The sequence below is a fragment of the Eutrigla gurnardus genome (genome assembly GCF_963514095.1).
Source record: "Eutrigla gurnardus genome assembly, chromosome: 23".
NCBI classification, from domain to species: Eukaryota; Metazoa; Chordata; class Actinopteri; order Perciformes; family Triglidae; genus Eutrigla; species Eutrigla gurnardus.
In genome coordinates, this window is record NC_139934.1 from 6,257,035 (window position 1) to 6,282,454 (window position 25,420).

The window sequence follows — 25,420 nt, forward strand, 5'->3', positions numbered from 1 at the left end:
CCGAACTGTGACGCTGAGCAGCAGCCGTAGCGACGCTTGTTGGAGTTTAGACAAGCGGAGGGAGGAAAATGGCGGACGAAGATATTACGCTTGACGGAAAACCTCTACAATCGCTCCGAGTGGCCGATTTAAAAGCCGCTCTGGAGCAAAGAAACCTCCCGAAGAGCGGGCAGAAGAACACCCTCCTGAAGCGACTGAAGGGGGTGAGTTTTCGCGCGTGTTACGGCCGCCTGTCGAGTCTTGCTAAGTTCAGCAGGGAGACGAGAGACTGTGGGGTTAACGTTAGAGGCCGTAACGGTGTGTGGGCTCGGGGAAGCGGGAATACATAAACCGCCTGGCACGCGTTTTATTACACGCCGACAACAATTTTGTTTCCGGTTATTTGTGACTGACGTCGCGGCGGAACCGTCCACCGACCGAGTTCGGGATTGGACCGTAACTACACTTAAGAGCACCGTGTTGCACACAGTTGAACTGTGCACCTGTCAAGTCGAGGCCTAAGCCGTGTGCACATAGTGTACAGTACACGGCCGTGACCGCGCTCGCGATGTGAGCGTATCAGGGGTTGACGGGGGCGCGCTTCGCCATGTAAACACAATTTTACTAGCTTCGCAGGCTAGTAGTTTATTCAAATCTGTGAAGTTTTAAAAATAAAAACATTATAGTTGACAAGACCATAAAACCATAGGTTTCATGTCTATATAAAGGAATTTAGAAATACTGATACCATGGGTCTCAAACCCCCCCTCCCAGAAAGAAAACAAACCATTTATTTAAGTTCGTTACACATATTAATTGACTTAAATGTTGTTTTATACTTATTTGTATTGTTTTATATCCCTAAATTAAAGCATAAATGCTTTTTCAAAAGTCCCACGCATCCAGGAATATAGTTTTTGGGGGGAAGGGGAATCATTTTTCCTTTTAATTATTTATTTTTTATGGCATACAAGTAATTGAATATAATATATTTGTTTCTAAAATATGATATACTTTCTAAATATATATACATGGTATTTGCTGATGAAAATATATTGCGTTTAATAAGTTTACCGTAAAGTCACTATTATTTTCAAATATTTTAATATAATATTTGAACTAATGATTGTTGTTTAAATTTGACATTTTCAAAATGAACACACAGCTTAGATTGTATACGATAATTACTTATGATTTTACGTAAATATCACCCCTCCTTATTTCTTGCAGGCTCTGATGCTGGAAAACCTCCAGAAGTCGTCCTCCTCTCACAGTGGGCTGCAGCCCAACTCACAGGTAAGAGCGGATTTTAATATTTAATTTGAAATGTGTGGTTATTTTAAGTTCTGTAGAAAGGCATACCTCTCGTACTTGAGATCAAACACATAGAATATTCCCTACAAAGACAACCAGTTCTTAATCAATACGTGTTTGAAGGTCAAATGTGGTGTTTCATTTCATTAACTAGCAATGTTTCCGTCAGAACATGAGAAATTCTTTAGGGATTAGGTTTACACCATGCACACAGTCGCTGCTCTTTGCCTCTGGGGATTTTTAAGTGCAAGAGTATAAATAAAGTGTGGCTTTGTGTGTGTTATTGTGTTGTAGATAGGTGAGGAGATGAGCCAGAACAGCTTCATAAAACAGTACCTGGCCAAGCAGCAGGAGCTCCTTCGCCAAAGACTGGAGAGAGAGGCCCAGCAAGATGACGAGGGAGAAGGTAACACACACAGTCACAAATCACTGTCTGTACTCACCTAATTTCATGAACTGCCTGTATGAACATGCAAAACACACGACCTAAAGCTGGTTCCTTCAGAAGTAGTCCTTCTGTTAGGAACTACTGAGTGTGTGCCATTAGTCTCGGTGTTGACCTTTCACCCCTGTCTCGTGTCCCTCTCTGACAGAAAGCCCAGCAGTGCCAGAGGAGGATGAAGACCACTCGGAGGACAATGACTGCTCCACTTATGTCTCCGACAAGGTCAGTAACCTCCGCACACTGAATAGTCAAATGAGGAAACCCGAGGATTTATAACACAGAACAGGACACACAATCACATTCACACTTATTTGTTTGAATAGTGTTCCTATGTTACAGCTAGAAATGATGTTGTCCTTGTTTGTAACTGTATAAAAACACCTTTAACCTATACTGACTCCATTATTTTTGTCCAGAAGCATTGCTCCATAAACCCCAAGCCCTCAATGACCAGGGCAGAGGAGAAAGGAGGAGATTCAGTGAAGGGTCATGTGATGATGGCATGTGGCCCTGACATGGGCCCTGGTCCTACCCTCCACCCCCAAGAGTCCCTTGTGGCTCCCGGAGCTCGGATGCAGCGAGTCACCTTTCATCAAGGACATAAGGAGCCACCAGCCCCGTCTCCTCCCCGTGCTGTAGCCTCGCTGTCGGTGTGCGTCCTGGGCCAGCCTGACCGCCAGGGGCTGCCCCCCGCCGTGTCGCGAGCCCAAGAGAAGGAGGGCACCGCACCGAGTGAGCCGGGGTCAGCTCACCCCGTCCTCCATCTGAGCCGATCTGCTGGGGTCTCAGCTGGAGGTCAGATCCACGAGGACAGTGATGACGACGACGACGGGGATGACGAGAGCGAGGATGACGAGGATTGGGGGCCTGGTCCTGGCGGGGCACGAAGGGACAACAGAGTCCCTCCTCAGCCTCAGCAGATACCTCCCAATGTCCCATCAACAGTTGGGAGATCCAAACGCAAGCTCCAGCCTCCACAGCACATCCCACCACCACAGGTACACCACACACCAATGCAACTGCGCCACCCCACTCCTCCTCCCTCTCCACCCCCTGACTTGTTTCCCCTACCTGACACTCCCAAACAGAGCCCACCTGACACAGACGACCAGGAGGGAGAAGGCCCTGAGGCTTCACGTGGTCCAAAGGTGCCGCCCTTCCCTTCTTCCACCATGCAGAGGCAAGACTCTGACTCGAGCTCTCGTTCCAGCAGCCCCGAGCCCCCTATAAAGCGTAGGCCAGGGCCCCTCTCTCTGCTAGTTCACAAGATGGAGTCAGAAGGGGCTTTTCGTGCATCAGAGGCTACCTCTGCTGTAGATCTGTCAGGAGAGGCAGCACACTCTACTGCTGGGCCCGCCAGTTTCAGTGATTCTCCACTGCAAAGACTGGAGAGGAAGAAGCTCCAAGAGAACAGAGAGATGGAGGAAGAGAGGCGTCTGAACGAGCAGAAAGAGAGGGAACAACAGCAGAAGCAGGAGAGAGAGAAAAAGAAAATACAGGAACTGGAGAAAGAGAAGAAACGCTTGGAAGAAGAGAAGGAGAAGGAGAGGAAACAACTGGAAGAGCAGCGAGAAAAGGAGAGAAAACGCCAGGATGAGGAAAAGGAGAAAAAACGGCGGGATGAAGAAAAAGAGAAAAAACGCCAGGATGAGGAAAAAGAAAAGGAGAGGAAACGCCTGGATGCGGAAAAAGAGAAAAAACGCCAGGATGAGGAGAAGAGAAGAGAGGAGGAGAAGAGGCACGAGACAGCCAACAAAGGGAGGGTGGTTGTGACCGAGGCCCAAGACTCGGATTCCTCATCAGATTCTGACTCCAAATCGGACTCCTCTTCTTCCTCCTCATCCTCCTCCGGGGATAAAACCACCCCTGTCCGACAGCTGAAGGTCAGTGATCAAATGTGAAAATATTCACTATGGTATTGATAGAGTTGTGTGAGCTATCTTTTATATTTGATTCCATATGGCATCACCATAGACACAGTAGATGCAATCCAACGTTTTTGAAAACTTGCTTTTCATGGCTTGTTTTGAGATGCACTCTAAAGCTAAATAATATTTTTTTGGCTGCTGCTATTTCTTTTTCACAGAAGGCAGAGCAAAAACCAGAAGCGGCGGATGAGGAGAAGACCAACCTGAAAGGGACAGAGAAAAGATACCTTCCAAAAAGGTCAGTAACCGTCATTCAAATCCAGTTAAATGTATATTATTCAACAATTTCCTAAAGACAAAACAATGTTTAGATTGGTAGAAAAATCATTCTTGTCAATCATCATTTATGACCCAGTAGAAGTGTGTGTCTGTATCTGCAGAGACACCGCCTTCTGTCTATATCACCTCTTATTTTTGCGGCGTTCGGGACATTTCTGGGCATCGGCAAAGAGTTGTAAGTCCCCCGTTAGCTCTGTCAGATACAGATCTAAGGGAAGAGAACATCTACTCCTCTGTGTGTACAGTGGCTGAAGTGTGATGCCGCTATGTCGGTTTAATCGAGGCGCACTAACACACACAGAGAGCAGAGAAGGAAGGATGAAGCACCTTCCAGCAGGGTTGTGCGGTGGTGTGATTCCATGTAACGTACCCGACACAATCACAACATAATGTTTTAGTTCTGTGTTTCTCTGCATTTCCTTGGCTTCACTTCAGTCACACTATAGTACGCTTAACCAATGCTGTTCTCTCTCTGAGCTGAGCTGAAGAGGAGCTGGGTTTAAACGCAACAAATCTCACATTACCTTTAACCTTGTGTGGCTGGAGTTGAACACTTACACCAGCTAAAATGAACGATTATTATTAATTTTCTCTAGTGGCTACCTGTAATATTCATCAACAATAAGGTTTTTAATAAATTAAGCTTGTATTCTTATTCTGCTTACTTGCTAGAAGTAACTTCGGGAAGCTGATATATTGAATGTGGGGATAAAGTCACAAAAGGAGCACTTAAGCCTACGAAATATGTAAACAACATGGACTAAACCACTGGCATTTTTTTGGGAGGGGATATTAGGGACTATGATAACATTTTCTTGCATAACTTTGCCCTCAGAGGAAAGAGCAAAAACAATTTGTATTATAAATACAAAAGATTAGCATGCAAAAATGTAAAACCTGTCTTAAAATCTGTAAAAACATCAATGTTTTAATGCAGTGCATACATTTAGTGAGGAGTTTTTTTGTTGATGTGTCTAATTGATGCAGTAATATTTATCACTAAAACAGAAAGGACTGTTTTTTAACATAAATAGTGTAAATAATCTACCCTTGTATATCATGTGTGAGCCTTTAAAGACAGAGTAACTGTGTGTTCCAGTTTAAAACCGCATGCCTCGGTTGTGCAGTCCGTGTATTTCTGATCAGGCATTCGCTGCGGCAGCCCCTCCAGCGGCGTGGCTGGCTGCCTCGCTCTTCAGAAAAGATGGTCCTTTTCCGCCTCCCCTCGTTGCGCTCCCCGGTTGTCTTTTGCGTGTAATTTCCGTGCGTTACCGGCAGCAGAAGACCGTACGCTCCATCCAGCGCAGCTTCTCCCTGAATTGATATTCCGTTTAGTTGTTTGGTTATATTTAGGAATGCGACACGTTTAATCGTCTACTTATAGCTTTTATTTTGGAAATCTGCGACCGGAAGATATTTTTTTCCACTCTGGTAGATTTGACACTGGTCTCGCTAGCAAACATGGCCGCCATGCATGCATTGCATCCCTGATACCGACACAGTGCACGGCTAATCGGCAGCAGAAACGACCCGCGACCGGGATCTTTTTGATTCGGCGTCACCGATTCCAACCCACGTCTGACCGGAACAACCATTAACGGCGGTTTTATTATTATTTTTTTGTTATCCTCGGGGGTTTCCCTTTTCAACGCCGGTCCTAATGCTGTCCGAAGGCAACAAAAACGGGTAAGAGTGAGCTAGAGGGCGACTCAAGGCTTCGGGTCGCTGCTCGTACTTTTACACCAGAAGCCAATCAGCTGGCCTGTCGTGTAGAAAACGACGACCGGATCCTTTTAATGCCCGTTAAACGTCATGTCATCAGCGCACGTTGGCCTGGTAGTGAGCATGTTACATGTTCGCCCATGTGAGGGGGGACCGGGGTGGGACCATCGGTGAGTCTTTTGTTGAGTGAAGGTTCAGGGAGGAAGATTTGGGGGGGGTGGAGGAGGTGGGGGGTCCTCCTTTTATATGATCTATGCCTAAAATAGCTTCACATTGGAGGAGCACATTGATTAATAAATAATGGGCTCAGATTTCATGGTGTGATGAGAGTCATGCGGACTGTGATTTCTCTCCTTCCCTGTCTTTCCTCCTGACCTGGTAGCAAGGAGATAATTATTTTATTTGTTTTATAATTACCTATTTAAGAATATACGTGTTCTTATTTGATGATAGCATCCTCATTTTGTAACCATTAAGGCAGATTTATGACTTAACTTAACATGTTGTTCACTAGTCTATATACTTTTTACTTTGGGGTTCGTGTGGGTGTAGCTGTTAATGATCCCGCTGTTGTCAAGGGAGATCATTAAAGCAGACATCTGCTAGCTGTACAGTCGGTGTGAATGGACCCTTATGGTGTGACATAATTCTCCAAGCTGGCACCAGCACTCACCCCTGAGACCAGACTACATGTCTGATTTGATCGCCGACGATGTTACGGTCCATTTCAGACCCCGGATGGGGAATTGAGGGCTTGGGTTCATTGTGAGGTTTTTGAGCAGTTTAACGACGAGCAATGCATTTGTTTTGTGATGCGATAAGGGATATTGTTCCTCAGGTACAAGCTGGAGGTGTGCTTCTTCATTCCAGCCAAGGGATATGAATACAGTACTGTTTGAAATTTTGAAAAAAGGAAGTTCTGCTACTCATTGTTTCTTTTGGTGATCACCTCCGCCTGGCCTTTCCTCCTCTCTTGATCCCGCGGGATTGTATTTCGAGTTGAGGAGGGCCAGTGTGGAGGAGGGGGAACCACTGTCCTCCTGCCTACACTTCTAATTGACTAATCTCCAGAGGTTAAACACTGGGTAGATTTCAGTATGAGACTAACATTACAGGCCCTCCTCTGACAGAAAAGTAGTCGGTGACCATGTCGTAAAGAATGAAAAACTGTCCATTTTAAAGTGTGTCAGTGATTATTAGGACGTTAGAAAGAGATTTATTGGGCAAGGTTTGATTGCTTATGACATAAATTCTCAACTATAAAAGGTTTCCGCTTGTTCATTAAAGTAACGTGAATAGTTTTGGGGTTTTGTACTAAAAATGAAAACGTCACCCTGGGTTTAACAAAATGGAAAAGTGCACTTTTCACTGTTTTTGTGATTTATTTATTTTTTTAGCCCATTAATCAACAGTATAATATAATAGTCATCCCACTCGTGTCACTGAATGTTCCCTTTTTGAATATCACTGTATTGCTGTGCTTTAATTCAGTACATCTCTGCAATAACTGGTGAAAAAAGTAGGGCAAAACATGCAGCAGAGATTAGCATAGGCACCATCGTGACCAAACATGGCTTTATTTGATGCCAACATGAGTATGTATGTTTAAATGTCTTTACTTTTCCTATGAAACACAACCGTGAAACAAATCAAACAACGCAGACGTTGCACTGTGATGAGAGAAGGATGCTAGAGGATGCGATTCTCCCACCTACAGGGTGCTGCCTCTGCGGTAGGGGAGGTTGAGGGAGTCGCTAAAAATATAACAATGACATCTGTTTGGTTTTGCTCTGTCTTAGATAACAGCGATAAAATCAAACAACATGTGAAAAAAGGCTTTTTTGGCTGTGTGAGGTCTGACTCATAGAAACTCTGCAAAGTGACTTTTTTTTTTGGTGGAGTTAGATTTGTTTCATCTTTTCCTAATAATGACCCAGCATGGATCAGATGAAGACCACACACACACACAGCTAGCTGTCTTGGACTATGAGCTAGTTTGAGGAGTGTTTGTGACCCTGGGTGTCGGTTAGCTGGTGAGTTATTCATAGCAGGAGTGACCCAGATCACTTGCCCCAGCACCCTTCCCGTGACTCGTCCCAGTGTCTTGTCCTACACATTGTTTCAGACTCGCTTATATTGGCCACTCTCTAGGGATGAGATCGCAGGCGGTCTTTCTGCAACCTCCCACCTGCTCAACCCGTCTCTTCCCCTTCCTCAGGGAGGTGTCGGAGCCCAGCACGGCAGCCGTGACGGAGGTGGAACCAGACTCGGAGAGCTCCATGGCCCAGCAGCCGCCCTCCGGGGCTGAGCCGGAGAACAGCGAGGACCCCCTGGAGGAGGTAAGGCCACTGACAGGATTGGGGGTGCCTGGTTCTTTTGCTCTGTCTCCCACTGACCTGCATCCTCCTTCATATAAACGCACGTATAGTTAGCAGCACAAGTTAAGAGGGTCACTTAAAGCCAACACAACCCCAACAGTTTTACAACCATTTTGATTCCTGTTTGATTTCCCCCCTTTTGGATTCTGCCTCTCTAACGTCTTAAATACACATCACATCACTAAATTGGAGGTTTCTACAAGTGGTCATAGGTAAACAGACAGGGGTTGAGTTGGGGTTGGGTCCTGGGGTAAATAGACTTGAACTAATCCCTTCCATCTGCTTTTAATGCGACTAATATTTCATAACTTAGATGGTCTCTCACACACCTGCCTCGTCTGGCTGCGACATGCCGAAGGATGTTCAGTGTTGATGCTGCCGGAATGCAATTAATGATGGTGATAGTGTGTTGAATTAGACGTTCATACTGCATGCTTTTTCACTGTTGGTGTGTATGTTTGGGAGGGAGGAAGTGAGGAAAACTTTAAACTTCAGGGCCCTCCCACACCAAGCCAAGTATCCATCACTTTTTAGTGTCTGTGGTCAACAATGGCAACGTTAGCGCGACTAAGCTCTGACTGCACTTCAAATGATTGAGAACTTGAGGGCTTTTGGCCCAACTTCAATTTTTTTTTTTTTTACTTTTTATCAGACGTGCTCAAATTACCGAGCTATAATAGCAATATTTAAAAAAAAAGTTTGATTATTTCCTCTCCTGCCAGGGCCACCTGTCGTCTTTTGCAGTAAATTTGGGTGAAAATTGTCAACATTAATATATGATCAATCTGCCTTAGTCTGCTCCAGAGTCTTGCATATTGGTGTGTCAGGGTCTTGGACTAGAGTGTAGTGTTTTATGGTTTCTCTTCTATAGATTTAAAAAAAAAAACAAAGATGCATGTTCACATGACATCCTAATTAAGCGATGGAGAATATTTTCTGCAGTTCTTTAAGAAGCTACAGTTAGATGTGGCCTTCAGCCTTCACCGCTCACGACCGTACATTACTTTAGCTCCCAAGTACACGGTTAAGATTTACTGGTGAGCTACTATGTGATTCAATTTATCATCTGCATGTTTTCCTTTGTTTTTTTTTTTTTATTGTATGTGGGTTTTGTTCCCTCCTTGCATCAGTAATGCCCTGACAGTGTGTGTAGAGATGCATCAGGGCTCATTTCTGCTGTTTCTTTCACCGTCTCCCTGCTCTCTCGCTTGCTCTTTTCACACTGCCTCTCTCTGTCTACCTTTTTTTTTTTATTCACTCTCTCTCGCTGTCTCTCATCCTCTTTGTTCTTTATTTTCTTTTGCCTCTGTATCCCATCATGAACGCTTCTCTCACTATATATATTTATGGTGTGATTGCTGTTTAAAACCCCATTGATTGCTTTGTTATGAAGGTGCCCATGCCTCTTCCATTGCCCCTAATGGTACCTGCTGCGTACTACTACTACCACCACCACCACCAACACCACCACCAACACCTCCTCCACTCCTCCTACTCCTACAACTCCTGTCCCGCAATGCCAAAGTGCGTGGCTGGTACCCGAGTTAGGCCCAGAGTCTGCAACCCCATGGCACTGAGTAAAGCCTGAGTCTGCAAGGCCTCCCCCTGTAGCCCTTGAGTGACGTGCTGAGCCAGCAGGAACTCGCCGACAGCAGCGGCAGCTATGGTAACCGCAGCAGCACACAGTTGCCGTGGTAACCCAGCCTCAGGGGCTGGAAGCCTTCTCGCCGATCTGAGCCGGACTGGACTGTACCGCACTGTGCGATGATGATGAATGATGGCGTAAGGGAAGGGGAGGGTGTCTTGCCGCTCTTGTATCGCCGCTCCCCTCCTCTCCCATCTGCCATTTTGAGGATAAGCACATCCTCAAAGTGATGCCCTCCAACATCCACGCCTCTGCCCTCCAAAACGCCTGATGCAGCTCAGAGAAAAGACAAAACTCTTCAGGTCTCCCGTTTTGTTTTTCTCCCTTCCTCTCATCCCACACTGCCCCCTGCTTGCGGTGTGGAGGAACTACATCGGACTGAGAATCCCTGCAATAACCCACACGGTGATCAGGACATGAGCGTTTATGCGATCGCTGTCTGGGGATTTACGTTTGAAAACGCACTCCGACTGAGCAACTGAAAGAATCGGCTTGGAAGTAATGATTATGGGACATTTTTTAAATGGAAACCGTTGTGGATAATCTGTGATGATAAGGACTTTTACTCACGATCACGATCGCTGTTTGGTTGAGATTGTAAGGCTTACGATCATCCGTTGCCTTGACAAGCTGGCTAGCTTTTTAAAAGAGACTTCCATTACTCAGCTGTCCATCTAAGGTCATCATGCTCGACATCGCCATTCATAAGAGAACCTTTCCCCTGAACTCTGCAGCAGTTAAAATGTAAAAAGGACACGGTGCCAAGGACAAGTCATCGGACACACGTTATTGCACAAAGAACCTTTGCTGGTTTGGAGCGACGTTGATCATCCACACAAGTCGTTGCTTCCCTTCCTCTGAGTTACACCTGCGTTCACAGTGTGGCTGCAGTTTCTCCAGGAAGTGATGATGTCCGGCCTCTGCTGTGGACCTGAAAGATGGATGACTGCTGTTGTTGCTGCTGTTTGTTTACTCTACATCCATCTCTTCGCTACATCCGCACCTTGTCCCTTGCATCCCCATGGTATCATGTGAATGCCGAGGCTTTCATGCCAGCAAGATGATCTCATTTTGACTGCTTCCCTGGATTATAATCTAACAAAGACGCATCCTTCTGGATTACATGTGGCCAACAAGACCTACCTGTGCTGTCAATTTGGAAAACAATCAAGAGCTGTGCATGAAGTGTTCAAAAACAGGAAAACTTCAAACCCAACAAAGGCTTTCAGATGCTGGAGAATATGGACAATTATGACAATTAAAGACAATAAATTCAAGCATCAAAAAGATTTTCTTTACCTGCCAGATGTACGTCACAGATCGTGGACTCTAACAAAGTACACATCGACCCCCGGGCCTGCCAGAATACATCACATGAAAATTCTTGGCTCCCCAAAAGACTGAAATATGACTCTTTGATACTCCCCAGCCCCATTCAAGAAAAAAAGTCCAATCCAGTGATCAGTTCCTGGCTGGTGGCTAATCTGCACACTCAAATCGAGCCCCACCCTCACTCCTCTGCCTTCTCTGATTGGATCCTTGTTGCCTAGATACAGTACACACTGTCGTGCGGTTGGGCCATAGTCGAGCCAGTAAGGAATCAGGTGTCAAATGTTACCAGGAAATGACTTGTGATTTATTCCTCTAGTTTAAATTTATACAATTGTAAAGGATTAATTGTAAAAAAAATAAGAAAAAAGAAAAAAACATTTTTTTTTATAAATAAGAGGAATTCATTTTTTCCCTCCTTGTAATTTAGTGCAATTTTTATTGAACGGTCACGGCTACTGCAGTTTTAATTTGATGTGTTGACACCGAGATGAAAGTCTTCATCGTTCATTTGACAAACGCTGCTCGTCTACAGTGTTAAATATGGTAAATCTTAACGGTGAATTTAAACTGCAGTACCGGACGTCCCGTTCACCGATCTTTGAGACTCCAACACCCGGTTCTCCACCTCTGCTCCACAGAACTCACCAGCACAACACATACAAAGCTAGACAACCTCACTTTATATACCAGCCTCACATTTAATGATCCTGAAGGGTTTACTTTACTTTTCACTTCATTGTAAGAGTTTCAACAAATTATCTACTTCAGCTCATGAAACACGATGCATATAATACATTCTTATAATGCATATATAAGTAGTGATTAGTGCGTATGCACTCTGGATGGGTTTTAAATTCACCCCACCTCCTCCTAGAGGAAGAAAAATCCAGTTCAAACGAGACCTGAATCTTGTAAAGTGACGGGATCCACTCCAACACACTGACAGACACCCCTCTATTTTCAGACTCGCTTGTTAATAACCTCCTGCAACAGAGTTTTGAGTTTCACGCAGGCCTGCTAATGTAATGCACATAATGTATTTCACACACACAGACAGGAGGGGAGCAGCATCATCAACCATCTCAGTGTCTTTGAGCAGAGGTGGAGGCTGGAAACGTGTCTGGAGTCTCTCTGCATCGACCAAAAGCCTCTCTCCATAATGTGGCCCAATTGGAGCCTCTAGGCCTCTTGTTACTTTAACCCTCCGCCCCCTCCCCTCCTCCACTTTTTCCCGTTTCACCTCCTTTCTGTTGTTGCGTGGTTTGGGTTTTGACTCTTGGTTCTCATCTCGCCCCACACCCCTGGGGTTTCTGTATGTTCTCTTTCCGTCTCTCTTCCCAGAGCACCACTCCTAAGGCTTTTGCTGCACGCAAGATATCCCTGACCAGTGAGTATGCCGGTTAAATCTTTTTGTCCTGCATGAAGACGACTGAGACGCAAGAGTGGAACAAGAATGGAAAATAAAACAACCTTTCAAATCCATGTACAGATTGTTGTCAGAGTGATTTTAAGTCAGAATTGAGCAGAAGATACCAATGAATTCACTCTTCTTGGACCATAATGTTGGCATAAATGCTGTGTATAGTGTTGTGAATATTAAACTTTAACTAATAGGCTGGGTTTGTGGCCACATGACACTATGCTGCTATTCAAAGCAGCAAGGATCTTTTCCATGCTTGAGGCTCCTGTCACATTGCCCTTTATACAGGTGCTCATTATTACTGCTGTATTTAAGAAATGTATTCTGCCTTTTTAAGAAATGTCTCTTCTCAGTGATGAAATGCGTGTTTTTGACTCCTGCAGGCAGCAAGACGTCTCCCGCTGCCACAGATGGAGGCGCAGGTGAGCTCGAGACGGGAAATCCAGCAGGGAGGAAGAGGAGGTGGGGCTCCAGCACAGCAGTCACTGCTAAGAAACCATCCATCAGCATCACCACCGACTCGCTGAAGGTACATGACCAGGACCCAGTGCCCATGCAGGCGTGAGAACATGTGGAAATGGATTATTTCACTACTATTATTGCTATAGTTTATGGTCGAAATCACTCGCATGGTGTTCGTTTCATATTTTTTTGTAAAATAGACATGAATGCTGGGTTTGCTTTCTGGCTTGACTACCTTGTAATTAACCGGTTACGACTACAGCGTTGGCCGTGTCTTTGCATATCGGGTAGTTCTGTGAGATAAAAATGTAAACTGTAATGACTTTTCAAAATTGATGATCTTACTCTGACGACCACATCTTCCTCAAATCACAAGCTCCGTATTAATGAGTTGAAACTCAGCTGTGAAATGCGATAAGCTCAAAACATCACGAGTGAGCTTGGAGAAATTTGGGGGATTTTATCAAGACAATGAAAAGCTCATTATTTCCATAACTTAACTCCCTCCAAAATGAATGAGGGGAAACAAAACCACAATCTTGTTTTTTTTACTTGTTAGTTAAAATATTCAAACCTCCCTCTCTTGTTCCTATCTCTCCTTTTTTTCCTCCCAACGTCTTTGGTCAACGTCTTTCGCTCCTCCAGTCTTTGATCCCAGACATCAAAGTGAACCAGGAGGCGGTGGTGGAGCTGCACCCGGAGGAGCTGCAAATGTCTGGGGACGAGGAGAACCTGGACACCAGCCGGGGCGACCAGGACCAAGGCCTCAAGATCCGACGCACCGTCACACAGGTCAGGAGAGGCTTATAGCATCATCGCTGTCGGATGGAAACATTATCCTAAAACGTTTCCGCCACATCCAGTTATAATTGATGTCTAATTTGAAGCCGTTCCTGTGAAATGCTGCTCCCCCAGCGGCTTTGCCAGCGGTTTTGAACAGCTTTTTCCCCCTCCGTCCCTCCTCAGGTCGTCTCAGGTGACGGCCAGGAAAACGGGCAGACAAATGAGGAGGAAGAGGACGTTAAAATGGAGAAAGAAAAGCTACAACGCAGGACTTCCAGAGACAAAAGGAAGAACAGCGTATCCGAGGAAGCCTCAGAAATGCAGACGACTGTCAAGCTCGAAGGAGAGGCAAAGAAAGGTGATTCCTCGCTCTGAAATTTGTGGGTTTTAATTGCCGAAGATTGTTGGGTAACATCTCTTTGTAGTCATCTCGCTTCCATCATCTCTAGCAGTACTCGGTCTGTCCTTGATGACAGAAATACCTGCTTTTTTCTTCTTCTCTTTAACCCATCACACTCTTCTCTTCTTCATCTTTCCCTCAGTTACCCCTAGCGACAGCCTGGTGCGTCGCTCCATAAGTCAACAGAAGTCCGGCGTGTCCGTCACCATCGACGATCCTGTCCACGCCACCAGGCAGCCGTCGCCGCCTCACGGCAAAATCTCAAATATCATCCACGTGACCAACCTGGTGAGTTCGTAACGCGGCGCATTACACATCGGAAGCCTTAAACTTTCCGCACAAACTATAAATTATGTGGCGGGAAATGATTGTACAGCAAAAAAACAAATCTACTCGATAGGTTTTTCATGAATGAGGCATATTGTTTTGCCCGTGGCAATCACCATCATTCCCATAATTAGAGTCGGAGACACTTACCCAGGTATTATGGCTGTAGTCAAGCATCACCTTAAGTTTAGCAACCGCTGCATGACTAAACGGACTACGACAAGACTAGACATTACACATTTAATGACTAGTATTTGCAGATTTTATTTAAAACTTGCGTCATAGAAGCATGACTTAAAGTCATGGATCAAAGAGTAGATATCTAATGCCACCTAGCCTCAGTGATGTCAGAACAATAAGAGCACATTCTTTAGATGGAGTATTTTTTTATTGCAGTCTTAATGAGCCTTAAAGCTGTAAGCAAATCCTCAATAATCACGCCGTTATCTCGATTCACGACGAGATCATCTCGACTCAGCTCTTTATTATCTTATCTCGTGTTTCGCTTTATATAAACTGACCCAGTTCCACCATGAATATGGCCGTTGACCTAGACTGAGCGTTCCTCCTCGTGCCTCCCGTAGGTGCGACCCTTCACCCTGGGTCAACTCAAAGAGCTGCTGAACAGGACGGGCAGCGTGGTGGAAGAGGGCTTCTGGATCGATAAGATCAAGTCTCACTGCTATGTCACAGTGAGTACCAACGAATCAACATCTGAGTGTGCTTTATTTTTTAGCAGAAAGTGTAAATTACTTGTGGAATTTTTCACAGTTCCTGAGGGTCGGAGCATTGTGAGAGATGAACTAATCCGCTAAAGTAACCCCTCTTTAAATAATGTGCATTTTTGCAGAAAATGCATTTGTTTCACAGGAATAAATTATGCGTTTATGTGATTTCTTTGTGTTGTCATCCACTTGGCTCCGGCAGTCTGTTTTTGCAGCGTGTGTGGAGACGTGATTACACGTCAGAATGATTATTCTCAGCCTGACAGCATCCCCTTCCCCTGTCCTCATAGTACGCTACAACAGACGAGGCCGTCGCCACCAGAACCGCCCTCCACGGGGTCAAATGGCCTACGAGCAATCCCAAGGTCCTCAGCGTCGACTTCTGTGAGCAGGATGAGGTAACGCCCGTCTATTTACACCCTCATTTTTACCATCATATACATTTTATACACTGTGGCAAATGGTGTGAGTGCTATCCACAGTAAAAGGATATGAGGCATTAAAACTTTTATAACTGTTTCAGATAAGCAACCACATAGTTAGTTGTAAATTATGTCTGCAGGCGACATCATAAAATGTTAAAACTGGCAAAGTAGTTCACAACAGTACATTTAACATTATACTGGTAGCAAAGCCACCATATTGTGATTTGACATTTAATCAGTATTGATGAAATGAGCTGTTTTTTTGTTAATAACTTGTCTTTGTTTTTTCCAGCTGGACATTCAAAAAGGCATCTTGAAGCCAGAAAGAGAGGAGGAACATGTCGCCCCTCCACCTGGTCCTCAGCCCCGGCTGCCCCCTCTGATGCCTGAGCGGGACCGGGACAGGGAGCGCGACCGAGGCGTTGGCGGCGTGGGAGGAGTCGGAGGCGTGGCCGGAGTGCGGGATCTGTGGGCGGAGCGGCAGAGAGAGATGGAGCGCCGAGAGCGAGCCCGTGGCGAGCGGGAATGGGACCGGGACAAGGTCCGCGAATTCGCGAGACCGGGAGAGGAGGGACAACGATCTCGATCCAGAGACAGAGAGCGCAGGAGGAAAGAGAGGGCCAAGAGCAAGGAGAGGAAGACTGATAAGAAGGGTAACACACCAAATAACGAGCTGGTTCCACTTAGAAAACATATAGCAATATCTCAGAAGTCTGCATTTGTTTGCAGAGATAATGAAGAAGTGGTAACACGTAGGTTGTTTTCTGTTTTTTAGCAGAGAAAGGAGATGAGCCTCCTGCAAAACTGCTGGACGACTTGTTCTTGAAGACCAAAGCGGCTCCATGTATATACTGGCTTCCTCTCTCTGAGGAGCAGGTTAGTCACTTAAACGCTTGATGAATGAAAAATGAGTTCATGATTTAATTTCACTAAACTCTCCCTCGTGTCCATCAGGCTGCACAGAGGCTTTTGGACCGCACAGAGCGGCAAAAGGAGCGCGAGCGTCGGCGCAAGGAGCAGCAGGAGGAGGAGGAGAAGAAGCGGGAGGAGGAGAGGAAAGAGAGGCTGAAAGGTCGGGAGAAGGACGTCGGCGTGGCAGCGACCGGCGGAGCGGCCGCCGCCCGGGCAGCCGACCGAGACGGGGAGAGGGACCGCGGCCGAGAACGCGAGGGGGATAAGAAGAGGGACGCCAACCACCGGCCCAGACGGCCATCGGTAGGCACCGGTAGTGGACGCCGCTCCCGTAGCCGTAGCAACCCCAGGGATAGACGCCGCTGAGGGGCGAGTGGCTGCAGGGAAAGCTGGAGAGAGAGAGGGAGAGAGCGAGGGACGGGGACGTAGCTAGGGACAGTGCAGACAGGCAGTCTTATGAGGGAGTGTTTCCACTCGGAGATGCAGTTCTCTTGCCTCGAGTTCAGGACTTTTGTCAGGACTGTGCTTTAATTCGTCCACTTTTGAAGCTAGCGTTGTCTTCCAGACTTTTACCGTTCACCCCCACCTCGTCCTCACCCACGTCAGTTAACACGGAGAAATGTTCATGACACGTTTTTGTAGTAAAACGACAGTTAATCTTGCTCCCACTCTTCTGTTCTCTGTCTTCCACAAGCAGAAGTCAGTCCTTTCCCTGTGTAGAGAGCAGTGTTCCTCGTCTCTGTGTAGTGCTGTTAAAGAAAATAAGCTGAGAAGACGGTGTTTTTTTTTGTTCTTCTTTTTTTTTTTGGCTTGCCTCAGCATTTTGTCCCACTGAGGTTTGGGAGCCCGCCTCTTTATTTTAGTTCTGCGGGTGCACTGTTCCTTCCTTCCTCAGAGCCCTGTAATAAAATCAGTCCAAAATAGACCCATGACCGTCAAATATTTTCTAGGATGAGTTTTAGTGTTCTTCTCTTTCAGCGCCGACATTTGTTTTATATACGACCTATGTTTTGTTGACTTTTTATGAATCATGTTAATTTCTCAGCCTTGGAGCTTTGTGTGTTTACAGCAGGCGAGTAAAAAAAAAAACCGTTTCATCTCCCACAAAAATGCAACTTGTAGTCTCGACACTGTAACCTAGGAAAGTGTGCGATAGGAAGAGACGTGATATTGTGTGTTGTGGTGACGCTGGAGACGAGCCCGTCTTCAGTGGATGTTTTTGGAGTCGAAAGGGGAGGATATAAAATTCTTGTCAAGTGGTTTATTCTGTAATAATTACAGGAAGCTGACCTTCCCTGCTCCGGAGTCTGTTTGAAAACCCCACCTCTGACCCTTTAGTCATATATATGTATATATATATATTAAAGACGAGGTACAAATACGACGTTGACCTTCTAATAGACTAATGGTTACGATTTTAATATTTTTAATTTTATGCTTTTAGTTCTAAACAGATAAGATTTTTGTTTTTTCTTTCCCCCTTTCAAGTGCTGAATGTACTGAGAATTTAAAAAAAATGAATAAATTTAAATTGGTTATCAGCCTCTCTGCTTGGATGTTCTTGCTTAGTCGTTTCTCAGAGGTGTCGCGTCTGGTCGAGTGTTAACGCGTGCTTTAACCGTGTTATTTAAATACAGAGGAAAAGATTTCACATACTGAACTCGCGACCTTATACTTGAAAGTTTTGCCTGAACACAAATGAAAATATTTATTACAGCATACAGAAATTACAGTAATGTTTTCCCCAAAATTTTACAGATTCACGTAACAAATCTCTTACAGTAAAGTCAAATTTAAGTGCAAAATGTTTGCTAGCGATAATATATGTACAAAACAGTTTAACAAAATCCCTTGTTCTTCTACAGCAAACAGTAGCCACATTGGGGTAAAAAAAAAAAAAAAAAAGCAGTAGTTTCTTTCCCGTTCCCTTATAACTATGGTACAGTAATGGTACTAGAAGTACAGCAGGCAGTACATGTGACGAAAGGGGACTGAGCCAAAGACGAAAGTGAATCAGTGGAAATGTCCGAGAATCAGCAGTTCCGTCTTCAGAAAAAGACGTGAGACCGAGCCGAGGCACAACACGGAATGACGGCTCTTTCCACAACCAGCTGATCATCAGTGTGTGTTGTGAGGGGGAATGTTGTGTGTGGCACACGCTCTGCTCATGTGACAGGAGTGGCAGAGGAGATGAGAGTCCAGAGGGAAGCACTGCGAGCCCGGCTTATCGGAGAGCTGCTTACCACACTCCTGTAAAGGGGAGGGAGAGGAAAAAAGAGATGCAGATAAGGACAGTAATGCACACGGGGGAAGTGAGCTTCATACCCAGTCGGATTGTAAAATACGGGGATGAAATAAGCTCCATCTCTCACCTCGCAGTGGTAGCACTCAAAGTGATAGTCCATGTTCATGGAAACGACCCGGAGGATCTCTTCACTGCCCTGAAAACACAAACGAATTCAGTTGGTGAAGTTAACCACAAATATATCATCTTGTGCCTGAATCTGCTTCTCATAAATGACATCATTTGTTAAATATTTGATTAAGAAAACGCCTCCAGCTGGTACATGGGTGGTAAACACACACACACACACACACACACACACACACACACACACACACACTCACCTCAGTAGGTAAGATGGGTTGTAAACAGGCGGCGCACTTCGGGGCAAAAGTCCTGCAGGGCAACGGGAAAGTTTATGTAGATTTTGGACTTCATACATTCACTACATGCATTAAAAAATAAAAGCTATATGGGAGGAAATACAGACATATTAAAAGGCTCAAGCAGCCGAGAGTCTCACTTGTTGTAGTCCGCCACGCAGTAGATGTTGCTGTGATGGTCCACGGTGAAAGGCACCCCGTCCAGAGCCTTGGAGCACACCACACAGCGGAAACAGCCGGGATGGTACGAGTTCCCCATGGCCTGCAGGATCTGGGAGAGAAGAGCAAGAGGTGGTGAAGTAATTAAAAATACATTTGTCACGGTGTTCCTTTTTAAGTGGTGTGTTTTTTTACCCCGAGTACTTCCACATATAACTGGTTAGACTGCAAGTGTTGGTGTTTTCAACTTGTTTTGATTATGATTTGTAATATTTTCCATCCATTTTTTTGCCTTGCAGTATTTTGAATTGTTGGGTTCTTTTTGCATATTTTCTGTAATTCGATACGCAAGAATAAACTTAATTTATAGGCCTTCGTTCAAGCTGTAAAATCCATTTTCCATAATTTGATTTCCTAACATTTCCATTTTTTATCTGCTGCTATTTATCCTCAGACCGTTTCTCCCGATGCTGCCTTTTATGGATCATATTTCACAAGCATTTACATACGTCTCAACTATGGTCAATCAAAATGAGCGAAATCTCACTGAGCAATCTATAAATTAATTTTAATGATACCGCTGCATGATCACTAATGACTTTTAGTTTGTAATCAAAGCAGAAAATATGAGAAAACTACGATGGAATTGCAGTTTGAAACATTTCACATCCTTCAAGTTACATGCGATAAAAATAATGCAGAAAACGATCTCACACTCACTGCAAGCTTTCTATTTATGTGGTTCAAATATGTTTAAAAAAAATAAATGTTTAGACTAATGGCTCCAGAGCCATATTTCTTTATTTATCAAAAGAAAAACAGAGGCAAACATTCCACAGAAAATCTGCTGTGGGAACCCGAGAAGAGTCAACAAAATACGACGTCACTGAATTTCTCTATTCTCTGGGGGCATTCTGGGAAACGGGACACAAGTAACTCAAAATGACACGGGCGGGTTAAAGTATATTTCCTTTAAATCTAGCTGAAGACGTAGACACACACTCACCTGTTCGAGAATAAGGTGCCCACACACGCTACACTTCTCAGCCGCGGCCTGGAACCCCGAAAACTGTCATTACAACAAAAAGAGATTAGCATTAGTGGGAAAAAAATCAATCCTCCGACTCTGAATATGTGACTGTTTGTGTGCGAGAGACAAAAACACGCCTTGACCTCAACTCTTACCATGTAATCTTCTTTACAGTACACAGAGCCGTTGACATTGTAGAAGTCCTTGTTTCTCAGGGTGCGTCCTGCAGAGGGAGGAACATGTGAGGGATGGAAATTCATTAATGCTTTAAGTCATGTTGTGTTGGAGGAGGATGGAGGGGGGGGTTACTCACCACAGGACACACAGGTGAAGCAGCGTGTGTGATAGAGGCTGTCCAGAGCTTGGCAGGCGTTATCCGCCCCGTACACGCCTTTCCCACACTTCACACAGGTTCCTGGTGGGGGGGTGGGGGGGGCACAAACATGCATTTAGTAGAGAGCAATAGCTCAGCGGCTTCTTAACACTTTGTTTACGACGCATTCCAAGAGGATGTGTCGGAAATCCAACTCCACACAGAGTGTCAACACTTGTAAATCCTCTCGTTCGCACCACCTAGGGGATTTTCACACAGTTAGAACCCAGCTACCCATGCCAGCCCGCTTGCTCATCCGCTCACGTGTCTCCGTCCAAACTCTGTTATTAAAAAAAAAAGGGGAAACTCCGCCGTTTGGCGTTCCAGAAAATAAATGCTCTCGCTTTAAATTTGACTTTAAACCCCCCCGCAATTTGGAGATTAGTTTCTTAAATACGTCAGGTATCAAAACTCATCACTTTTGCTGCGTTCTTCAAATATTTATCTAAAATTAATTAAAAAAAATGTCACTTTCTAACCAAAAAAAAACACAAACTTTCAGCTTTTTTTCCTTCTGGTGCACCGGGGAAGTAAATGAGGATCACACACACTTTAAAGCCACTCAACCGTTCAACGCTAACTAACCTCTCTCTGCGTTTCTAATCAAACAGACTGACGTTCAGTCTAAGTACACGTTCGGCACCACTCGGGGAACTAAATGCAAAGTGGAAAAGTGGTGCGGTGGTCCGAGCTACAGCATTTCTCTGATCTATTTAAGGATGTGCCTGCGTTTTTTTCTTCTTTTCTTTCCCCTCTCAAATGTGGCCGAGGGAGTGCCACACAAATTGAGAATTCCTCCACTCTCGGACAGTCCTTTGGGTATTTAGGAACAGGCACCAGCCTCTGCCAAAGCCAGAAACCGTAAAAAAAGGGAAACCGAGACTCAAACTGCAGGCTTTAAAATTTGACGTCTGAAGCTGCTGCATATAGAAAACGCTGGTGGGAGTTAGTGGGGTTGCATTCAGGGACTCTAAACACTGAAAATGGACCGTATGAAAATACAAGTTGCGTTATTTAAACGTTTAAACGGCGGCATTTTTCACTTTACTTTCCGTTTAATTTAATTGAAGCCTTGCACTTTTAATGTCGGTGTGTGTGCGTTTGTGTCTGCTGAGCTCGGGGCGTCTGTCTTCATGGCTCACAGCTCCCTCCTAATGGCTGAGGAGTACAGTATTGTATGTCCCCTCCGGGCACGCATACCTGAGCAGAAAAACAGGCTACAGCACACCGCCGCTGCACACGCCAAGGCAGCATTACACACACACACACACACACACCAGGACGCACACATGACTCACACACACTTACCGCGTTACTGTGGCCTGAAGTCACTGGGGAGAGAAACACACCCTTCCACAGAGAAACAATACACACACACACAGATCCTGAGCCCTAATCTTGTGTGACTCAGTAATGGTCGGAGCTGTGTTTATATGGAACCATGTAATTTGCGTCTGAGTGTTGCAGCAGGATTTTGCCCTCCATGTGTCCGCCTTGCCTGAGACATCAGCTGACTTTGTCCCACGTCTCGAGCCACAGGTGCCGACCTGATTTAGTGCATACATATCTGTCCTACACGTTCTTTTTGATATCCTCATCTTTCAAAACGGATCTACTTGTCTGGATCGGTTTTTTGAAGCCCGAGCACTTTTTTTTTTTCTTTCTCTCCTTCCTTTATGCTTTGCATGCTTACAACCCTGCAAGTCTCTGCAGGTTCCAAGGTACCATCCATCTATACAGTCTTTCAACTATTAATCTGTCCATCCATCCATCCATCCATCCATCCGAGCCTTTCATTGAGAGAGAAACCTGTGATCTGACACCGGGGCGATAATGACACACTGAGGGTGGATGCTGGGGCGACCCAGCACTCGTTTAGAAATGCATGGGATGCCGTGCATGAACAGTGACGCCGCTGGTTCAGCAGGGATGTGATTTCTCAGCTAAATGCAGCTTTTGTTTAACGTGTATCCTGGCAACCTCACTTTCCTCTTTCCCAAAACTACTGTTAAAAACAAAAAAAAAGGTTCTCACCAAAGAACTCCTGGCGGTTCTCCACGGCCTCCCTCCCAGCTCCGACTCCTGGATCCTCCTGAGGTTTGACCGGGCCTCCAGCCGAGCAAGACCCCAGTGTTATTGTGTTAGGTTTGGAAAGGGCCGTCAGGGCCAGAGACTGCTCTTTAAGCATCAGGCCCTCCAGGTGCCCCCCACCCGCCAGGGCGGCGTCTCTCAGGAGGAGTCGGGTGAGCTCTTCCTGGTACCGGGTGCCGGGCAGGTCCGAGTATCGGGTCCTGTCTCCCATCGCTACCCCGTCTTTGCCTCTCAGTCCTGCCTGCTGGTCTTCCCACCACTCTGGGCCAGCCTGGTAGCACGCCGCTCCTGGACTTCCAACAGCAGGCGGGTAGGAGTGCCGGCTGTCTTGAGCCCCCGGACGCATCCCTCCATCCAAGTATTGAGTCCAGGCCTCCACGGGGGTGACCCCGGCCCTGCCCGGAGGTCCGTAACCAGCTCCAGAGCCCCCTGTCTTCATGGAGGGGGATTGCTGCTGTGGGGGGAGGCCTCCAGAGGTGGAGTAGCGAGAGTCATAGCCCAGGCTGATGCCACTGGTGCGGTTGCTGCTGCAGCGGCTCCCCATGGGGCTCCCTCCGCCGCCGCCGCTGGCCGTGCTGGAGGCGAAGCTGGACCTGGGGCTGACCAGCACCGACTCCTGGAGGCTGAACGAGGAGCACGGGCTCAGGGTAGGTCCCGAGGGGTAAAAGAAGCCTCCTCCAACACCTCCAGTCACATCGGATGCGCGATGTGGTGGATGAGAGAGCGATGCAGGCCTGGTGCCCTCCCACAGTTCACTGCCCGTGCTCAGGCGTTTGTAGAACAGAGCCTCCTGGAGAGAGAGGCGTTTGTGCCTCTCGGGCTCGGAGAAGTAGCCCGGCTCTGCCAGGCCACCTCCACCGCTTCTGGGAGCCGACCCATAGCCCGACGAGGCGGGGTACGGCGGGGGAACGGAGAGAGGCGGCGGCTGGGAGAGGAGCTGCTGTCGCCTGACCAGCTGCTGGAGCTCCAGGGAGTAGCGCCGCTGGTTGAGGGACGCCTTGGAGCCGAACGCTCCCATGGGGTCGCACTCGGGGCCCAGGCCGGACTCGCGCCTCAGGTGGGAGTCCACGCCTTCGCCCAGGTAGCAGGAAGCCCGCTGCTGGGGCGAGCGACGCCTCAGCGGCGCCAAGGTGGAAGGGTGAGGCGGTGGCTCGCCATCTTGAGATACGGCACCCACCGAGGAGGAAGATGGCGGTGGGGTGAGGAGCTGAGAGGGAGGCATTCCCATCCCTCCTCCTCCTCCTCCTCCTGCTTTACCCCTCACTGGAACACATGCATCACTTGTGGTTGGAGAGGCAAGCGAGAACTGGCCGGGTCTGGAGGGCGAGGCAGCTGCAGAGCCGGGAGCCGGTGGCAGACCGCTGCCCCCACCACCGCCGCCGCCGCCTCCAGAGATGCCAGCGTTGGCGTTGCTGTTGTTGGAGTTGTTGGCCGAGTCGTGTTTTTTCTTTGAGCTGTTGAATTTCACACTGCCCGAGTCCGTTAGCTTTAACTTCTCCAGTAACTTGCTTATGGGCCTGTCCATGATGAAGCCTCCTCCTGTTAGTTACCTGTCTGGGCAAAGTCAATTCCCTACAGTCTCTTTGAATGATATAGATGTGCTCAAAAAACAGCAGGACGAAAAAAAGGTGTTCAAGTAAATCTACAGTTCTCACTACGACAGATGAAACGGCAACTTTCGGATTCTTAGAAATTAGATTAATTCTTAGAAATTAAAAACTGGCCTTGAAACTTTAAAAAAAAAAATTAAAGGACCCTTATATACACACACACAATAAATACAAAAGGGATAAATAAGACTTTTAAGACATTTCAGGATGGTTACATGACTTAGGTCCTCCGAGTCATCTGGTTTGCCCACATGTGGAAAACCCACAGGCGCAGGTAGGATGTGGTGAAGAAGAATCCATCGGGATTATTAAACAAAAACACTAAAAATGTCCAAAGAAAACGAGAGAAACGTACATCCAAGACACTTCGGCGTGACCTATGGTCGCGGAGGGCCTCCTTTGTGGACCCTCATGTGGCTCCACAGCTGCATCTTCTCTGGGGGGTTCAACGGTCTGAAATGATCGCTTTGGTATCTTGATTATCCAGTGCTGTTTTTCTGTGTCTTCTTAGTTTTATTTTGTTAAAAAAAAAAAAAAAAATCCTCAAAAAAAGAAGTGTTCAGGATGCAGTGCTATCACCACTTCATGTGGGTCCAGTGTAGACAAGAACATAAATCCGGTTGTACGCAGATAGTCGACTCGCCACGAACTCTGCCATTCATCTCGATGCGAGGGGGAAAAAAACACGTATTTAACGGAACGCGGTTAGCTTTAACTCAACGGAAAAGTCGCTAAGGTTCCTCTAGTCTCCGTCCGTCCAGCCTGTGCTCGGCTGCTTTTATCATACCCGTTTTTCAAAGCGGAGAAGTCCTGCCCGGGACTCGGCGGAAGAGTAGCGGAGAAGTTTGGAGAAGGAAGGAAATGAGGGGGAACCGGCGCGGCGTTAGCGTTGAATCCCGGCGGACCGGTGCGGGACTAAACGACTGGCTCCGGATAAATAAAATCCCTCCCCGTGTGCATTGCACGATCGACAACTTTGCCTCTTTCTTTCTTCCCCCTAAATAATTACTTACC

At 46.3% G+C, this 25,420-nt stretch overlaps 2 protein-coding genes across 6 annotated transcripts; one reads left to right on the forward strand and one right to left on the reverse strand.

Moving 5' to 3' along the window:
* Positions 1-25: 25 nt before the first annotated feature.
* Positions 26-18,032, forward strand: acin1b (apoptotic chromatin condensation inducer 1b). 5 transcript variants are annotated; one of them, XM_084003467.1, is made up of 18 exons: positions 26-203; positions 1,210-1,275; positions 1,588-1,699; positions 1,887-1,960; positions 2,155-2,736; positions 2,827-3,621; positions 3,825-3,904; positions 7,886-8,006; positions 12,364-12,409; positions 12,826-12,971; positions 13,550-13,696; positions 13,871-14,045; positions 14,230-14,375; positions 14,999-15,106; positions 15,430-15,537; positions 15,857-16,217; positions 16,340-16,440; positions 16,519-18,032. In XM_084003467.1, exons 1-18 carry the CDS (start codon positions 69-71, stop codon positions 16,840-16,842), a joined length of 3,627 nt encoding a protein of 1,208 aa, XP_083859593.1. In that variant the 5' UTR covers positions 26-68; the 3' UTR covers positions 16,843-18,032. The 5 variants fall into 5 exon arrangements, with proteins under 5 accessions (XP_083859593.1, XP_083859590.1, XP_083859591.1 ...); XM_084003464.1 differs by having other exon boundaries at positions 2,155-3,621; XM_084003465.1 differs by having other exon boundaries at positions 2,155-3,621; positions 16,343-16,440.
* ajuba (ajuba LIM protein) lies at positions 17,467-25,420 on the reverse strand. The gene is made up of 8 exons (XM_084003469.1): positions 22,740-25,420; positions 20,646-20,747; positions 20,488-20,555; positions 20,309-20,371; positions 19,284-19,414; positions 19,105-19,156; positions 18,849-18,917; positions 17,467-18,726 (listed from the first exon to the last, which is right to left on the reverse strand). Exons 1-8 carry the CDS (start codon positions 24,319-24,321, stop codon positions 18,595-18,597), a joined length of 2,199 nt encoding a protein of 732 aa, XP_083859595.1. The 5' UTR covers positions 24,322-25,420; the 3' UTR covers positions 17,467-18,594.

Coding starts and splice junctions, on each gene's coding strand:
- acin1b (XM_084003464.1), top strand. CDS start 69: ATGGCGGACGAAGATATTACGCTTGACGGAAAACCTCTACAATCGCTC. Junction 3,905..7,885: donor AAAAGATACCTTCCAAAAAG/GTCAGTAACCGT, acceptor CCCCTTCCTCAG/GGAGGTGTCGGAGCCCAGCA. Junction 15,107..15,429: donor AGTCTCACTGCTATGTCACA/GTGAGTACCAAC, acceptor CTGTCCTCATAG/TACGCTACAACAGACGAGGC.
- ajuba (XM_084003469.1), bottom strand. CDS start 24,321: ATGGACAGGCCCATAAGCAAGTTACTGGAGAAGTTAAAGCTAACGGAC. Junction 20,748..22,739: donor GAACCGCCAGGAGTTCTTTG/GTGAGAACCTTT, acceptor CCCCCCCACCAG/GAACCTGTGTGAAGTGTGGG. Junction 18,727..18,848: donor TTGAGTGCTACCACTGCGAG/GTGAGAGATGGA, acceptor TCCCCTTTACAG/GAGTGTGGTAAGCAGCTCTC.